A 19,233-nucleotide genomic window follows, 5' to 3' on the forward strand; every position below is an offset into this window, starting at 1 on the left:
GAGAAGTGCAGAATTCCATGTGCTAAGTAGGTACTTAAGAGAGAAATATTTGAAAATGTTTATTACAGAGAAGATTTATGATGTGGTTTTTTGGGGGGAAGACATGAGGAAGAATTTTCTTGGAGGTTATGCCGAAGATGTGATAAAGAAGTAGAAGAAGTAAAAATAGTGAGAAACACGAAGAATAACTCTCACTCTAGTTTCCCAAGGCTAAGATATCCTTTTTGATATTACACTCAACATTGAATAATCTCTTCTGGTTTTACTCTCTCTGAACTCTGCTTCAGGGTTTATCTTCACTCATCACCCTCCTGAGGAGAGCCAATGAACGGAAGGCAGAATTGCTCAGCCTGTTTCCTCAGTGTTTGCCTGGGTTCTCAGCACAGGAAGCTCTGAAAAGTCAGAAGGAGGAACCTCTCCAGCTTTGAGGAGCCAGTCAATCAGGGGCAGGCACAGCTAAAGGAGAGGCATGAGAAAGGGGGAGAGGAAACACTGACACTGGCTGCTGAGGATGTACTGGCAGGCAAGAAATGCTCCCCATGGCCACAGTTAAGTTGGTGGAGGGATGGATGGAGTGACGGAGCTGCCTGAGCCATGAAAGCAGGAACCAACATGAAGATTGCTCAGAAGACTGTGTATGTTTTTGTGCTGCTCGCCACCACCATGGTCATGAGATTGGCAGGTGAGTCAAACTGGGACCAATTGGCCATTTGGGATGTAAGGATGGGAAATGTGCACAGCTCCTTTCTTTCTATAAAAGCTATAAATAATTCTGTCACTTTTATTAAGTGCTAAAAATTATGAAGCACAATTAAGATATGCACTCCCAGCACCCACTCCTGCTCCTCTTCTCCTGGTGGTCACAAGGCTGCCAAGTATTTTCCCTGTGACTTCCGTGTAGGCAACTATGTAGTGACCCTTAGCTGGGAACGTACAATTTGTCACAAATAACCTTTTTACTGAAACCTCCAAATCCACATCATCTGAGAAACTGAGCCTTTTGTCCCACTAAAAATATGCCTGGGAAAGTGTTTGGGAGCTTGAAGCTTTTGGACATGTAGTTTCTGCTGAAGAGAGGCTGCAGCTCTTTGAAATAGGGCAGGGATCTCTTGTGTCTTTTGGAGGAGAAGTGGAAGGTCTCTGATGTGCTGATAGAGGGGAGCAGCTTCTGGAATTCCATTCTAAGGGGCATGGCTGGTATCAAGATGGGAAAGGCTTTTGTACCAAGGGAAATGGCAGTCCAAATTGTCTCTCTTTTAGTAGTTGACTTCATTTTAATGCAGTTTACCTACTTGATTTTAATGCAGTTAATGTTTCCCACATACTGCTCATTTGCATTTTTAGAGCTTGTGCTCTTCCAGACACCATACAGCAATGCAGGCATTTGATAATGGAACTAAGGATTTGAGCAGCAGTTCTAAAAACTTAAACTGTTTCTGTATGGGAGGAAGAAGGCAGATAGATCCATGAGATCCAAACTTTAGACATCTCTGAATAATATGTAACAGGCATGTGACCATTGCTATTAGGGACGGATAGAACTAAACTACATGGACAGGAGTTACTTCATTCCACTTGGTCAGAAAATAAAAATATCTCCTTTGTGATATTTTAAAGAAAAACAGATGCAGTCATTGTAGGCAGTGATGGAACCAAACCCATCTATAATGTGTTTGGTGTGATGATGAAGGATTCTAAATGGTTACCTCAGTGCTACCCCCTGAAATAAAAATTAAATACTTCATGAAAATTATTAAACTTTGGATCACTAATCACAACAGGCACACTGATGGTAAAAGATCTGTCCCTATTCTCTAGGTAAAGAACTATATATTCAAAAGAATACTGAGGAACCCGCTCAAGTTCATGCACATTGATTATGTTGGCATCAGAGACAGTCTACGTTTTTGAAGACAGTTGCTCAAAAAGTAAAGGAGTCTGGATACACCACTGAATGTTGAAGAAAAATGGGGAGACAAAGGGGAATCCTACTGGCAAATATTATTTTAAAATCTAATTTCACACCTGAAACCTCTTCCCCCCACCTGCTGCCAAAAAAAGCACCCAACATGTGATGGGAAGTTTTTAGTTAGCACTGCTCCTAAACCTGTTTCCTTAAGTGTTGGGGTGGCTCTTCTGAGGAATATCTAGTGGCAAGGGTTTTATTTTCTCCAGAGATCACAGGCTAAATGTGTCAAGCTGATCCAATGTGTGTATTCTGCCCAGATAATTTTAGTTTTCAGTGTTGCATGAAGCTCAGAAGGAACTATGTCCCCCCTTCTGAAGACTACAATGAGCTACTCTGAAAGAAATAGTCATGGGAAACTTGTTGTGTGTAACCAGACTTTATCTCCATTAACATTTTCCTTAACATTTCCTTAGCATGTTGTTTTGTGTGACTGGGTTAGTTTTTACCACAACAGATGGGGCAGCTCAGAAAAAAGGCTGAGGTTGCTTCTTAATTGTCATACCTAGATCTGCCCTCACATAGAGGTGGATAATAAGCTACTGAATTTCTTGGGGCATAATGTCTACTAAAAATCCTTTTGTGACAATTCTTAGTAGCAGCAGTGAAAAAGACTCAACATGAAAATATTTTTGGTGATGCTCTAAAGATTTCTCTAGTTTAATGAAGCGCACACAACACCTCAAGTGGTTTTGTATACTCTGAGGGAGAGTGGTAAGGACAGGCAAGCTCTTCCATGAGAAGTCCATGCAATAAATCTCTTTTCATTGAAAGAACATTTGCAGCATTTGACTGGGTAAGTCCTGCCTCTGTATTCTATCCTGTGACAATGGATGTGTCCAAGTATTTCACAGGAAGCTGCAAGAAATCCATTCCCAGTAATGAGATGCAATTCCCCATGGTTGTTCAGTTTTATCAATAGTGAAAAACTGGAGTCAGTGACATTGTGCTGGAATAACAGATTATGAGATGAGCAAAAGTAAAGTTGATTTACAGAACAACCTAGCTACAGGCAAGTTTGCCTGCATATGTAACTTCCTTGAATGCTACTGCTTTCATTTAGTTTCTTTCCTTAATAAAACCAGTACATTCTTTTCCAGTAGTGTACTAGTGTTTCATTGCCTTTTGACTCTCTCTGCCCTAGTATGTTTCACTGCACCTCTCTCGGGTGCCCTCTATTCTAGTTTATGGTGGAATCTTGCTCCAGATACAAAAAATCATAGCCTAAAAAACCCTATTATGGTAAACTTACATTTGTCTCCATTTCACTATTTCTTTGCTGCGCCTTTGGGACTATGTGCTGGACTCATTCTGACTTCCTTTACCCTAAAAACATCTGAATCCAAGCAGCCTGTTTTTCTCATCCAAATTCTTTAAAAGAATTCCTTTTAAAGCATTAAATAAAGCAAAGATTTTATTAGAACATATCTAAGTTGCCATAGTCGAAGCTTCCGAATGCACCTTTCTGATACCGACATTTTACTTTGCTGTGGTCCAAACGCAGAGTGCATTTATGTCTGAACTTGTCTGCTTTCAAAACCATGGAAAGAAGGAAGTTCAGTCTTCCAAACTGACCAAATATTTCATGACTTACAAAGCAAGCAGATTTTCTTTAACTGCGAGTGCACTTCTAGAGGTACGTGCTACTTAAAACTCACAGCTGACCTATTTTGTAGTTAGAGGCGCAATCATTCATAAGAAAAAAGCGTAGAGGATTTTTTTATGATGCCTTCTCTTGGTGTTGAATAAGACAATGCTGGGATGAAAACGGCAATGCTAAAGGTAGGCACTAAACAAAGTACAACTGAGATTTTAACAATATAAAAGTGAGGTCCAAAGGATGTTTTTACAGCAGTTCCTTATCTGCTCTCTGCAAAATATGAAAAAGAAGGCACACAACCTACAGTTTGCAGATAAGGATCAATTTTTGTTTAGACTAGTAGGAAAACGCTGCTTAAGCATAAGTGAAGAGTACTTGTTGGAGTCCAGGATATCCCTCTGGCCACCCTGGAGGGTTTGGAGACCGGACAGGGGATTTGGGATCTGTACAAGGGGGTCAGCCAGCCTCACACAGAGCCTAGGAAGACACTGCTCTTGATCCCTGGCCATGGGAGTGAATACTCATATGTATGAAGAATCACAAGCTGAAAGAATTCAAAATAAGTAGTAGTTAGTTTATCACAGAGTGTAAATGTAGAATCTAGGATTTTTAGTATATGGGGCTGAAGAGACAAGAGGGAGGAATTGGGGAGTGGCCCCTGTGCTCCTTGTTCTTGCTCTCGTCCCCCATCTTTGGCTGAGTTGGATTTTAGAGATGGGTTTAGACTAGAAACGGCATGTTAGCATAGGTAGTAGGCATTGGTAAAATTTTGTAAATAAAAAGTACGTTTTGGATGGTGGTTAGGTCAGGGGTACTGTACATAAGGTGCGGGGCTCTCTGATCCGCCCCAGTCCGCCGCGTGTCCTGCTCTGCTGGGGACGCCTTGCAAAGCTGGGAAAAAACTGAGAGATAATTAAAAATAAACAACCTTGAAAACACGGACTGGCGGACTCAGCTTGTCTTCTCTGGCTCCGGCATGGAACCTTTTGGGCTAGAGAAGCCTGAAAACCTTATTACCTCGGGGAACAGCAACCCCGAGGAGAATCTCAGGGAACAGCAACCCTGAGAAGTACTTGGTTTATTTTTCTTCTCACATGGCCAAGAGCAAAAGGCCAAGTTCAGTACATAGAACAAAATACAGAATAATCTGTATCTGTGTCTATACAGAGAACTGGAAGCATTTTGTTACACATGGTGTCACAGTGCTACTCTGAAAGCAATACTACCCGAGGCACTTTGACATCCAGTGCAAATCCCTTTTGCCCTCATCCATTTCAGCTCACATTCTGCAAGGAGGAAGATCTGTTTACTTTGTACAGTTCAGGAGTAGCAAAATTCAAAGTTTACAGGCAGACTGGTGTACTATGCAACAGCTAACTGAGTTCAGAGATGATTTATTATCAGCTGAGGATTTGGCCAACAGTGTTTGTTCTCCAAATTGCATGACTCTGAGACATTATTTGAACACAAACTAATTTCTTCATTTAAGAAGTGTACCCATCCTTTTTTTTCTACACAGTCATATTATATTGAGACATAACCTATTTATGTGAGGATAAATCACTGAATCACTTGATCGAATTACAGGCATTACATTAGAAAACACTTTTTATATACAATTTGAGCACCAAAACGAGCACCCATTTTATTAAAACGCTGGTTTTAATACTGATTAAGGCATGGTTCTGTATTCTACTTTCCAGTCAAAAATTTTTGTACTACCTGTTTTTATTATTATGACATTTTTAGCTGCTGAATTTCAGCACACATCTAACATTCTACTCATCAAACTCAACTGGTTCGTCTTGTGTGAAATATCAGTTCTTTACACTAGTAACACTGTATTCTTCCTGCTTTCAACAAATTTCCTCACACACTCCCAACGCAGCCAATGCCATTAGTAAAAAGGTTAAATGGAATTATGGCGAAAATCATGTGCTGAAAAACATGATCAAGTTACCTTCAACCAGACGCCTCCATTTAACTGCCTTTTCTTTCTCTCCTTAACCCAGTTCTTTATCCATCATGTAGTTGTCCCTTTATTTTTTCAGCTTTTTTTTCAAGAGGACACTGCATCAAACACATCTTTACCTAATTGAGCTTTAGCATCTTTTCATTGCCTTCAAAATCAGCTTGATTTTTGATTTGTCTTGGAAGTCTGTTTGAAAAGATAATGGAGAAAGCTTAAGAGGACTGAAAGATCATAGAAAACTTACACACTAGGAACTGGCAACTGCAAAGGTATATTCCATCTTGGATGGGAAGACTGAAACCTTGGGATTGCTGTTGAGGTCTATCAGTGTCCTCATCACCCAGCAACAAATAAAGTCATGTTTAAGTTTGCAATCTAAAAAAATCCAGCCATTCTATGAGCAGTTCATATTGTAAAACCAGTGACAAAGTGCGTGAGGTTACTATTTCAGCTTGCATGAAACAGCAAGAAAGAGAGACAGTACTGGTGATGAGAAAAGTACTGCAAGTGGCATGGTAGTGGGGACAGAAAAGAAATGTGTTAAAAGAAGAGCAAAATAACAATTTGAGTATGAGGAAGAAAGGAATTTCTGAAGATAAGGAGAAAGCGTAACTAGAATGAAATGAAAATAGGACATCTTTTCAAGGAATAATGATAAGTCTGGATAAAGCAATGTGAGTGTGAAACTAGCGATAAAGGTATAAATCTTTAAATGTGTCCTTTCAGATCCGTGCTGAAAAAGCTGTGATCTAGGTTTCAAGAAACAGATACATATGAGCCTAGGTCAGCTATTTGATGAATTTCTGTAATGAAAATTAAAGCAGTCTAACTACTTAATTCTCACCTGAAACACGGGGGTGGTTTTTATCCTACACTCTGTCTGATGCTGTTGTGACTATGTTTTCACAGTCACAAAGCTACGCTATAGAGGAGTCTGTCAGTACAGAAGCAATTTCTACCCTAGTACAAAGAGCTTCTATTTATCTTTCATTTCATTCCAGACGAGCCTTGCTGGGTGTCACAGGAACTCTGTGGCACTAGAAGGGGAAAACAGATGCAGAACACAGACTTGTATCTGAACTCTTCCAAGCGTCCGGTGCTGCCTTTTTGATCATGATTTGCTGTGACTCATATACTACATTCATTCCAAGATAGAGTTAGTCATTGGCTGTGGTACAATCATTGTTTCAGTTCATTATATCTCTAAGTTTAATATGTGCAGGGGGTGTAGGGGGAAGATGACTCAAAATGCTCTGGTAAATTGTTACAGTAAGAAATAAAGAATCAATGGGATGTCTGAGAGATATATCTGAGAAAGTAAAGCAGTCTCTTTAGAGTGCAAAAACCTCTTTAACAGCTAATTTTTGCAAGAGGCTGTCATGGAAATTGAGGCAATAAAAAGTTCAACTGTGGTTTAAAACCTGGTATGAAGAATAACAGAGGCTGGAAATCTTTTGTGTTTGAAAGCAACCAAAAGCACTTTCAATCTGCGTAGCCTTCTCTGATTTGCAGTGATTCCCATCTCAAATCAAATGTTCCTGTTTTTAAAACCTGTCTTCACAATCAAATGTTCCTGTTTTTAAAACCTTTTTTCTTTTATGTGAGAAAGTGTGTGAGAAACAGGAGAAATGACGAAACAAGTTATACTGCAAAGAAGCTGATGCAACTAGTTATTCCTGAGAGCTGTCAAACACACTGCATAAACCACACTGAAAAAAATGGAGCAAAGTCTTTCCCCCACTCTTTTCAAATTATAGTAATCTTACCTTGACAACAATAACCAGCACATTTTTGAAAGACAAATGTGAACTGCTCAACCGAGTTTGTTTTTCCTGAGAGAGGATATGTCCATTTTCAAACAAAATTATTTTCAAATAAAAGTGGAATCTGTCAGTGCATTGGAATGTGCACTCAGTGCACTGCAATAGAGCTTGAGAACCTTCGCAGACATGGCTTGAAGTCTTCTGAAAGAGTCAAGGAGAGACAATGAGAGATGGCATAATTAGATAGATTTCAGAGGCTGGAGTCAAATTGGAGGACATCAGTCTAAAGGGCTGCTCCTGTCAGATGAGTCTCCAAGGTGAAACCTGATCACAAAGGATTTGTATTCACAACCAAAATAAAATGGTTCAGTCTGGTGCTGTACAGTACTCCCAGAACCTGACTCAGATATCTGTTTTCCACATCTGTGTGACAGAAATCTGGTTTCCTGAGCTCTGCTCTTTCTAGCTAATAGAAAAATGATTGCTGTTTTCCAGAGACAAGTCAATTGTGAAGGACATGACTGAAAATGAAATATTTTTTACAATAAATATGTGACCCATCATTTCTTCTCTCTTGTGTGCAATGAAATAGTTAATAGTGCTGACATTTAATTACCATCCTACAGTTAGCACTGCACCACGATGAGCTCAATAGCTCACACCTCTTCAAATCATTTGTTCTCCGCAGGTCCACAGAGGCTGAGGCTTTTGCTGCACTAATTATCTCCTTTTTTCAGCCACAGCAAGCTGCTGGTTCAGCTCAGCTGTAAGATGAGTTTTCACCTCGAGAGGTGTAGCTGTGCAACGTGCTGGTTTGTTTCTAAGCCTTTGAGTAGATAAATGCTGATGTGGATGCCTTAATGCACCGGTCATAAACCAATTGGTTATCACAGAGGAAATGGCAGCAAATGACTTTTAGCCACTTTGCAGCGTGGAAAGATCATTCCAGAAAACAGTGGTGTGGCCTGAATTAAAACACTTGCAGCACTCAATCTTTTCTCCTTAACAGAATGGAATACTCGGCTGGTTTTTGGCAGGGATGGGGTTAATTTTCTTCATAGTGGTTACTGTGGAGCTGGATTTATGCTGGAAATTGTGTTGACATCACAGGGACGTTTTGAGCAGTGCTCATACAGAGCCAAGGCCTTTCCTGATTCTCACACCACCAGTGAGTGGACTGTGGGTCCAAAAGGACCGGGAGGGAACACATCCAGGGCAGCTGACCCCAGCTGGCCATAGGGATATTCCAGAACATGTGACATCATGCTCAGCACATAAAACTGGGGCAAGAACAAAGAAGGGATGCTTGGAACAATGGTGTTTGTCTTGCCAAGCCACCATCGTGCATGAGACAGTCCTGCTTTCCTGGAAATGGCTGCACACCTACCTGCCCTTGGGATATTTTGTTTTTCTTGTGTCCATAGCTTTTCCTTTACCTATTCACGTGTGAGTTTTCTCACCTTTCTGATTCTCTGCCCATCCCAGTGTAGGGGGAGTCTTCAAGAGTAAGCCAGAGGCTGTGTGGGGCTTTGTTGCCAGCTGGGATTAAACCACAAGAAATACTTCTGTTTGTTTAGTTCTCCTGAAGAGTAGACATACACCCTCTAAGGTTTAGTGAACTTCCCAGAGGAAAGGGAAGATTGTGTCTTCCCTCAGAGCTTCTGAGTACATATCCAAGAGCACAGGCTGAGGCAGGCAGCACAAGGAGGACAAAGAAAGCAGATCAGGAGACCTTTGCAAAGGGCTGGATTGTAGCAGACCCACAAGAAGTCATGGAAGTGAGGGGAAAGGAGCTCAGGTGTGATCATGTAAAAAAATGTGCAACCTGACACGTCAAGAAAAGCTTGTGGAGCAGAAAAGAGGACTGAGGGAAAAATCCTGTTCTTTAGGGGCAGAGGGAAGAGAGGAGATTTATTTTCATGTCTTTTATTTTCATTAGTAAAGCCAGCAATTCTGAGTCCCTTGCAGAGCGGTCACTTTCTGGCATATTGATTTATGTTCTAATAAAATATTTAAATCTAAAGTATCTAAAACTTTTAGGTACATAGTTAGCTTCTGGTATGCTCATTAGAAAGAGAAAGCAGAATATGTCCAACTTCAGTCCAACATGAGGTCCTAACAACATCTTCAGACTGGAGGAAATACTAAAACTGATCAGGAAGGATAGGATAAGGATGAGGATAATTTCTATTTAAAGAACTGCCTTTGTGCTTGGGGATCCCACAGCTATTTACATATTAACTTCTGGGAATATACATTTTGGATTGTTTCTGAATAAAGCTTAACTCTGTGGTAAAACCTATCAAGTTTTGACATTTTCTGAGATTGTATTTTAGCTTGAAATAGAAACTTCATCAGAAACGTCTATGAAAATGGATGACATTATTTTTCATGGTTTGGAAGTTCCCCATCAAGTATTACCCAGGCCCAGTCCTAATTTGCTTGTGACTCACTTCAAAGTCACTTCAGAAACACAAATTAACCAAACCTTTAAGGATTTTGGGCAGACACATTCTTTTGTAAAAGCATTCAAAAGATCATGTTTCTAGCAGAACATGCCAGAAAAAAGCAAATCAAGGAAGAAAATTCGCAATTAATATTTACACTAAAGCTGCCTACATGCACTCTAGCAATAAGAGGGCAGTAAAGTGAAGACAGTTTAACCTTTTATATTAATGAGATCTCTTTGCAAAAGTAGCAACCTGTGAGGATAAGATAAGCAAGAAGATTTTTTACTAATTAATGTGCCATCTAGGAAAAATTCTTGTCTTACTAAAAGCCTTCTGAAGTAATAACAAGACACAAGGGAATTCATAAGCCTTCTACAAATTTTCTGTAAACCTATAATTGTATTTAAACTTGATTCAGCAGATTTTAAGCTTTCTGATGTGGTTTCTTATTTGAAGTGAATGGTACCTGATTCATTCAGAGGAGAATATGACAGGAAGGCATAGCAAAAAGCACCACTTTCACTGCCTCTTTCTTTACAGCCTTGAAGCATGAAAACCCCTTATACTGGGGAACTTTGACATTGCAATGAGCTGCTTAGGAGATGCTGAGTTGAAAGACAAGTAAAATGCTGCCGCTTTAATATGTAAATGAAAGTGTACGCAGTTCAATAGGCACAGCACTGTCATTCTTGCTCAACATTTGCAAACGTTATCCAAATCCCGCCCAGCTCCAGCATATGGGCTGTTTGAGTGTTTAGGTTTGCTTGGTCATTTTCAGCTGAGGTCAGCCATACCCTGCAGGACTTGGAGCTCTGAGGCTCTCAGCAACGCTCAGCTAGGAGAGGAAACACTTTGTTGTCCATTTCTCAGAGACACTCATTGAACTCATCCAGAAACTATCACGAGACAAAAGACTTCTTTCAGTTCCACTCCTGGTAAAATCATCTGAGTTTAAAACACACACCTCACATTCTCTTGCAATGCCATTAGGGGAAAAATACTTGTCATTTAAAAACACCTCCAGAGTTCTGCATCACAGAACACTCTTAACAGCTGAAGAGTCTTCACCCAAAGGATACTTAATGCTCAAAACGAAAAGGCAAAAACCTTTAAAGGAATATATAAGAATTTAAAATGCAGTCAACTGTGTTCATTTGGCAAGTCAGAAATCATTTCCCAAGAAAACAGTCAAATAAAACCAGAAGTAGTTGAGCTGAAATGGTTCATTCACCTAGGTTAAAAAGGTAATGAGATTTCAGACAATATTATTATGGTAAAACCAACTGTACTTTTCTCAGAGGCTAATAGTAATGATTTGACCAATTAAAGTTAATGCTCGTTAAGACCACTTCTTCCAACATTGTAAATGTTCAAGAACTGGGCTTCTTAATGTGCTGGAGAGGAGAAATAATATAATTCCAGATCTGGGTAGGGGGTAGTGAAACCCAAAAAAGTTAGATCTTGTGCCACAGAAGAAGACTGACAAGGATTTGACCAATCATGCAAAAATTGAATCTTCTAATTCTTTGCATATCCTGGACAAACTTTCAATTGCTGCTTTAGTGTATTTGCTTGTAAGGTTTGGGGAGGGGGTTAATATTTTTGGAATACTTGTGAAAAAGTTATTTGTCAGTATCAATCATATTGGTTAACTTTAGCTGTCTGTCTAGATTAATGCAGGTTTTGGAAGTAGTACTCTGGTTTTCTCCTCACACACAGCTTTCAGACTGCCACTAAAACCATTACTCACCCATAGAAAAGAGCAACTTGTGTTCCACCAGTGACAGAGAACTGAGAGATCAGTGCTTTACTGTCCCAAAGTTTAATGGCCACCTACTAAGAGGAAATGTATGAAGTGGTAAATAGAGGTTTATTTGGACAACAGCAATGGGCATTATTCCTATAAACACATTAATTGCTAAGCTTCATTCACACACATTTTGAAATCTAGGGATTGCTTGCTTTTAATTTCAGCAGAAGCCAAAGGACTCAAAAATCCCATTCCTTCACCTACTCTTCACACTGGATTGCAATCTGTGCCTCAGACTTCATTTCTCTCAGTCTCACAAGTGCCTCACAAAAGAGGATGCCTTTGTACATGGAGGGAACACTAATGCAAATAAAAGAAAACCCCAGACCATGAGGCAAAATCCTTTCCTCCTACACAAAGCTCCACCAGTGTTATGTGCACCTGCGTAAAGCCTGAGAGGTGTAAACAAGGCCTTTGCCCACAGCGTTGGATTTTGTCTGATGCAGAAGTAAAAGTTTACTTTTTTGGCAGCAACAGTTACAGAGAAAAGCCACTGACATGTGGCCAGATGCAGTAGTCATAGTTGTGTATTTTAAGCCCTGTGAGGAACCCACTGGAGGGTTTGCCGATACAAGCACAGTCTTTGGATGTGGAACTGCTAAAGGTCATGGGCAGGAGTAGGGTCCTGCTCCAGTATCCAGCCTTATCCACTAAGATGATCCTCAGTGGGAAATTTGTATTGCAGGGGTTGGCTGTGACAGGCCATGGGCTCCATAATCCACAGGTGTAATAAGAGATGACAGACCACATGCAGATGAACACAGCCATGGCCTCACCCTTGTTTGTACCACCACAGACATTTCCCTGTGAAGTCCAGGGCTCCTTCTCACAGCTCCTCTACAACTCCTGGGCTCCTTCTCACACGTTCTCTTTTTTTTCTCCTCAGGGAACCACATAGTGTCAGTGACCATAGGCAACAGCTCAGTTCTCACCTGCCCTATCCAAGGACAAATAAGTATGCTAATATGGAAAATAACCCCCAAGGTCGGAGGACTCTGCACCTTGGTATACAGGACTGATACAAACATGACACACAAAACAAACTGCAGTGACAACATGAACTGGACATTCAGTGCAGATCTGGCTCCTGCCCTTGAGATACAGCAAGTGGGAATAGCCCAGGAAGGAAATTACAGCTGTGAAGTGGCATCAACAGAAGGGAATTTTCACACAACGTACCACCTGACTGTGCTGGGTAAGGAATGTGCAAATGTGGAGGGCTTTTCTTTTTTTTTAACTAAAGAGAGTAGGGTTAGATTAGATATTAAGACAGTATTCATATTGTGAGGGTAGTGAGGCACTGGAACAGATTGTCCAGAGAAGCTGTAGATGTCCCATGTGAAAGGCCAGGTTAGGTGAGACTTGAAGCCACCCAGTCTTATGGAAGGTTTCCCTTTGCATGGCAGGGTGGTTAGAACTAGAGGATCTTTAAGGTCCCTTCCAACCCAAGCCATTCTGTGATTCTACGTTTCTTGATGGGAAAAATTCATGCATTTCATTGGGAGTATCTCTGTGTCTTCTTACTCCTTATTTCCCATAACTCTTCTCCCTTCTGCTGTTCCCTTTTTCCACTGTCTAGTTAGAAATGACAGGTGTGAAGCAATTTCCCATGTACACACAGAGGATATGAATGGCAGTGGTAAGGCTCAGCTGGATGAGAGAGGGTTGTGAAAAAGGGAAAAAAAGACCTCATCTTTGTGTCTTGTGTTTTGGGTCCACATTGCTGCAATAGGATGGGATGGGATGACACCCCCAACCTCATTCTCCTCTTTTCACTGGGTTCATTTTGGGTGGAGAACAAGAACAGCCCAGCCCAGCTGTGCCAAACTAACTGCACGCCTCTCCCCTTGCTGGTGCTTTGCAGCCCCGCCGAGGCTGAGCCTGTACTGTGACGAGCAGGGCAGCCCCGTGTGCGAGGCCGCGGCGGGGAAGCCGCCGGCGCAGCTCTCCTGGCTCCCGGAGAGCAGCTCCAGCACGGAGGAGAAGTGCCACGACAATGGGACAGTGACTGTTCTCAGCAAGTTCACGGCCTGTAGCACCAATGGAACCAATGTGACCACCTGCGTGGTGTCCCACCCAGCTGGGAACTGGAGCCAGTCCATAGCCTGCTGCTCCTCAGGTGAGCTTCCCTTTGTGTGTTCAGAGCCCTGTTCAGCTTTTGTCAGCCCTTGTTCCTTCTAGGAAGGAAAATCTCTAAGAGATACAGAAACCTTCAGTGTAATCCTGTAGAGACAAGAGTAACATCCCCACCTGCCTTTGCCCAGAAACATCACCAGCTTGTTTGTGTTCTGGATAATATTTCCTAATGCTTTCTTCCTTAAGAGGGATACATATAAGTGTGGTAGTGTTCTTTTGGTAGTGGAAATGCTTTTGGAAACAGAGAGAAAGGAGCCATTATCTTTGTGTTTGAATAATCACTTAGAATGAGAATATTAGAATTTTTTTTTTGGATACAAGTTTTAATGCCATGGTAAGAGAGACAGAGAGCCAATCTTGGGTGGCTAGCAGAAAAAATACATTCCTTCATTCCAAGCTGTGAATGTCTGACACTGTATGAACCTTGGGTTCTGGTCTTTGGTTTTCTAGTTGCCTTTGAGAATAAATAGAACTACTGAGAAATTCTGAGTCCTTGAGAGAAACTCAGGTGTGGCTTAGTGAAAATATGAGTGATCACTGTGAGATTTGTGGAATCTACTTTTGCCTCTGACGCAGACTCCAATTGTGTTTCTCAGCAAAGTTTCATTACTAACTTTCCCTTCTGCTGAAGGACATTCTATTTGTTTTATAAGCATGCTGAAAATGCAAGTATCCATTAAAGTAACTGTAATCTTCTACTGAAATGATACAGGAACTGAGAAGAAGATATAACTGAGACTGTCTCTTTATGTTTAGAGAAAACCAACTTTTTCCTGTATGCCTGCATCATTTGTGTTCTGATCATTACCACCTTGTTGGCTGTCATTTACTGTTTCAAGCTCCACAGCGATAGGTATGTATGTATGCTAAGGTGCTAAGGAAAAATTGTTTAGTGCTAGAAGAAATTTTAAAGTGCTCTTTGTGTCTTGAAATTATATGATTGCATCACTCTGTGCTGCTGTAATAACCCAATTAACTACATCAAGTATTTCTGTACTGCAGACACTGCACTGTACATCTGCACAGAATAATGCCCCTGAGTAAAATATAAATGGGAAGAAGTTGGCCAAGGACCCTGATTGCATTGCTTCCTAAAGGGGAACACTTCATTCTGATAGGAATCTGCGAGAGTAAACCTCAGATACTGTGATAGTCTGCCAGTATCTCTCTTGGTTAGATCAGGGCATTGATTCTACTGCCTAATAAGTTCCACTAAATGCCAGAGGACTGAGCAATGCCAGCCTGCCATATGAACAGAAGGGACAGCAGATTGTATCTGTATTTATTTAAAAATTCCTTGAGTGAAGCTGGGCTCTAGTCCCTTTAGGATTTCCTACGAAGAAAAAAAAAAAAGGAGTTCTGAGGAAAAACGACAGAAATTATTTGTGCACTGAAAGGCTGAATTAGCACCTGTACTGATAAACCCCAGTTAGGTTCCTTATTTGCATGTACAAAACTGTTTTCCTTTCAGGCCTCTTCCCTCAGAGGTGAAGAATTAGTCCAATACCATTTCACTAACTGCAAAATGTATATCTTTACAGAGGGCTTTGATTCTAATCTACTTCCATTTTATGTATAAGCTCTGACAAACATAAGAAAAGATCTCTTAGGAAAGGTAGGGTGCTATAATTCAGGATCAAAAGTTGAGAAGAGAGATGAAAAGGTTTTACTCTTGAAGACAAGGAAAAACAATGCTTCATAAGCTTTTGATCAAAGAAACAAAACTGTGATCCAGCCAAAGATGTTTTAATACTTGTCTTCTTTTTCACAGACTATGCCACAAAACCAAGCCTCCTGAAATTGCTCCTATACATTCCCAACAGGTAAGGAGAAGGATGCAAATTAGACCATCACCAAATCATGGTGAATTCTGGTAGCCCTGGAAACATGATCAGGGAAGGGAGAACATTAGATTTTTACTCTCAGCTTTCAGCAGGTACTACTATGTCTGATATATTTACCCTTAGCTCTTTATAGGACAGAACAAAGCTTATCTTCACCATAACTTTGACTTGGAGCAAACACTAGAGGTGTGTTCCAGCAGCAAACATTCAGCTACTGCCGTCCTTTAGCTTTAACAAGGAGGAAGTCCCACCACATTTCTCTTGTCCTATCAGATACTCTGACCACAATTGCTCTCCAAATGATAATCAGGAAGGGAGTCATTAGCATGGGTTGGGGGATATTAAGAAAACTATTAGTGAACAAGAAGATTAAGCAACAAGGTTAACAGACCCCAAGAGAAAAAGACTATCCCTTTTGGTCTCCAGAATGATAATGTGTGAGTTTTGAAGGCCACTCTTTATCTTGCTTGGTCAATCCACAATCAAAGATACAATCCTACTCAAGACAATGGAAGGAGAACTGAGCTGCAAACTGGGAGATATTATTGGATTCCCTGTGTGGTTAGAGGCTTCCTGTGTAGCTGGGAAATTCACTTGTAAGCTCTGTCTCTGTTCTCTGCTGCCAAATCCAAATAACAGCACCTCTACCTTGTGTTACAATTATATTGTATCCGTGCACCCACAGTATACACTAGACTCAAAAAGATGCTTCAGTTTCTGAAGAGATGTAATCATTTCTAGTTCTTAGTATTCCTGCTGTTCTGCTGCCCTCCCTCCCAGTTGCTGCTGACAGACACACTTGCATTAATGTCAAATAATGGTTTAAGGACCCGTGCTCTTGCTGTCATGTCACAGGACTTCTATTAGCGTGTCTGTAGACTGAAACTGCAGACTGATGAGGAACGAATCAAGGTCAAGGCTCCAGCATATTATTTGCTCTTTCTAGAGAATTAGACCCTAATAAAATTTTTTTCCAGGCAAACAGAAGTGGAGTAGAAGGGAAGATAAAGGAGTGAAACAATACTTCAGCTTCACCCTCCAAGTCTTTGACAGAAACAGTAATCCATGTTCCTTAGTAGAAAAAGAAAGAGAGTTTTGTTTGTTTTTTTTTTTTCTTTAGTTGAAGAGGAGTAAATATGAGACCACTATTTCCCAGTTTTTTTCTTCAGTCCAGATGAAAGATTTGCAGAGCCTTGCCAAGCTAAACTCCTCCTTGTATTCACAGTTTTTGGTTTTGTTTTGCTAGGATGACACGATGGAAGTGGAACCTTATACTACTTATGTGCAGAAGGAAAATGTAATTTACAACTCAGTGTCTGATCTGACAGTGAGGCAGAATCTTCCACAAGACCTGTGTCCAGAAACATGAATGATTCAACAACACCAGAAAAGGAAAGAGATACTTTATAGAAGACTGGTTATAGAAAGAAATTTCTCAGAGGATTTCTTCAGCTTTTGGGGCAGCATAGATCACTGGGTCTGCTCAAACAACTCTTCTTGCTGATGAGTCCATAGTTCCTTTTTCCCCCGTTTTGCTTTCTTCCTTGGAAGATGTGACTGACCACACACCACAGATTTTCCTGGAAAAGAAGTTGTGACCAGTCTTCCCTTCTCTGTGCTTGTCGTGGAGATCCTATTTTGTCAGTCACTTGTAGTTGTTACTTTATGCACTTGACACTATGATGCACACATTTGGGAGATCAGAGGAGTGTTCTGTCTGAACTAAAACAAAACACTCTTCTACCAACAGCCACTTTTTTCTAATACATTTGTTAGTAACACATGACATGGGGACTGATCATCACTGAATACCTCAAATAGCAAAAGGTAGGGAAGACTTGGTTCTTAAAATGAAAATAAGGGACAAATTTAGAAGGTCATTCACTGAGAAGGCGACTGCACTAGCATGACTAATTCACTTGCTAGGTTCATATCCAGTATTTCGAGATGCCATTATGGGATGACATACAGAAGAATCTGGACAAGTTCAATAAGTGGGCCAATGGGAATCTCATGACATTTAACAAGACCAAATGCAAGGTCCTGTACCTGGGTTGGGAAAACCCGTGGTATCAGCACAGGCTGGGGATGAACAGATTGAGAGCAGCCCTGAGGAGGACTTGGGGTGGATGAGAGGCTGGCCATGACCCAGCAAAGTGCATTTGCATCCCAGAAAACCAATTGTATCCTGGGCTGCATCCAAAGCAGCATGGCCAGCAGGGGAAGGAGGGGATTCTGCTCCTCTGCTCTGCTCTGTGAGACCTCACCTGCAGTGCTGCACACAGCTCTGGGGCCCTCAGCACATGCAGGACATTGACATGTTTGCATAGATCCAGAGGAGGCCACCAAGGCCATTAGAGGGATGGAACACCTCTCCTGTGAGGAAAGGCTGAGAGCATTGGGATTGTTCAGCCTAGAAAAGAGAAGGCTTTGGGGTGACAGAATTGTGGCATTCCTACCTGGAAAGAACCTGCAAGAAAGACCGAGACAGACTTCTACACAGCATGCAGTGACAGGGCAGTGGGGAATGGATTCACACTGAAAGAGAGTGGGTTTAGGTTAGATATTAGGAGGAAATCCGTTTTCTTTGAGGGTGGTGAGACACTGGAGCAGGTTGCCCAGAGAAGCTGTGGATGTCCCATCCCTGTCAGTGTTCAAGAACAGGTTGGATGGAGCGCTGAGCAACCTGGTCTAGTGAAAGGTGACCCTGCCAGTGCTGGGGTGATCTTCAAGGTCTCTTCCAAGCCAAACCACTCTATGATTTTGTGATTTCCAATAAATATGTTCATTCTGTGTTTCAGATCACTGATATATTATTTTTCTCTAAAATTCTATGAAGATATGACATTCCCCTCTTTCTTAAGAGTATAAGCATTAAGATACTATAAAATACTTATGTTACTCAAAACCCATAGGCTACTCTTACCAAAGTAACATAAACATAAAATATTTCATAACACCAAACAAGTACAAATATACCTTTTATAAATGTGCAATAACATACAAAAAGACTAAAATTCTTGCTAATTGTAGTCATATTTATTTTAACTACCACAATTGAAGTTTTTTTTCATTTGTATGTCTAGATATTTTACTGATATTATTTCAATGTACTTGCAAGTTCACTTTTTTGTATGTAAATTAGCTTATGTCTCTTATTGTGTTTCATTTTGAGGTGACTCATTCTCACCTTCATAAAATATCTCTTGGAAATAAGTAAAGTATGTTGTCCTCTATATAGTAGCAGTTTTCAAAATTTTTTGATTGATGTAAGTTTGAACTTTACAGTAAGAGTAAAGAAATATATTTGTAAACCTCTGTTCACTACCTCTTATTTAAAAGACTGACTGGGTACTTGGTCTGATTGCAGCATCACAAGAACAGGATTTTTTGTTTAGATTTAGAAATGCCTTTTGACACACATTGTTAGAGCTTTCTTTTGAGCCAAGCTCCCAAGGGCTATGATACAGTACTTGGAAAATAGCCTTCTAAACTGATTTTTGTTCATAAATGTATTACTCAAACGAATACAGTTTAAACTGTATTGCATAAACTGATCCAGTTGGTTATTTACTCTCACTCTAGCAGCTATGAAACAGCCACCCTCGTCCAGGTCTCTCTGCACGCAAGTATTGCTCTTCTCCATTTCTGCATGTCATTTTAGAGGGGAAGGGATCAAAGCTGAATATCAA

The 19,233-nt window shown here is 40.7% G+C and overlaps 1 protein-coding gene across 1 annotated transcript; it reads left to right on the plus strand.

Annotated features, from left to right (window-relative positions):
• The first annotated feature begins 415 nt into the window (after positions 1 to 415).
• Positions 416 to 18,770, plus strand: LOC134562475 (cell surface glycoprotein CD200 receptor 1-A-like). Its single transcript, XM_063419879.1, has 6 exons — positions 416 to 682; positions 12,448 to 12,756; positions 13,426 to 13,680; positions 14,454 to 14,550; positions 15,469 to 15,520; positions 16,788 to 18,770. Exons 1-6 carry the CDS (start codon positions 595 to 597, stop codon positions 16,908 to 16,910), a joined length of 924 nt encoding a protein of 307 aa, XP_063275949.1. The 5' UTR covers positions 416 to 594; the 3' UTR covers positions 16,911 to 18,770.
• Positions 18,771 to 19,233: the final 463 nt, after the last annotated feature.

Source organism: Prinia subflava, chromosome 28, assembly GCF_021018805.1.
Source record: "Prinia subflava isolate CZ2003 ecotype Zambia chromosome 28, Cam_Psub_1.2, whole genome shotgun sequence".
Taxonomy (NCBI): Eukaryota; Metazoa; Chordata; class Aves; order Passeriformes; family Cisticolidae; genus Prinia; species Prinia subflava.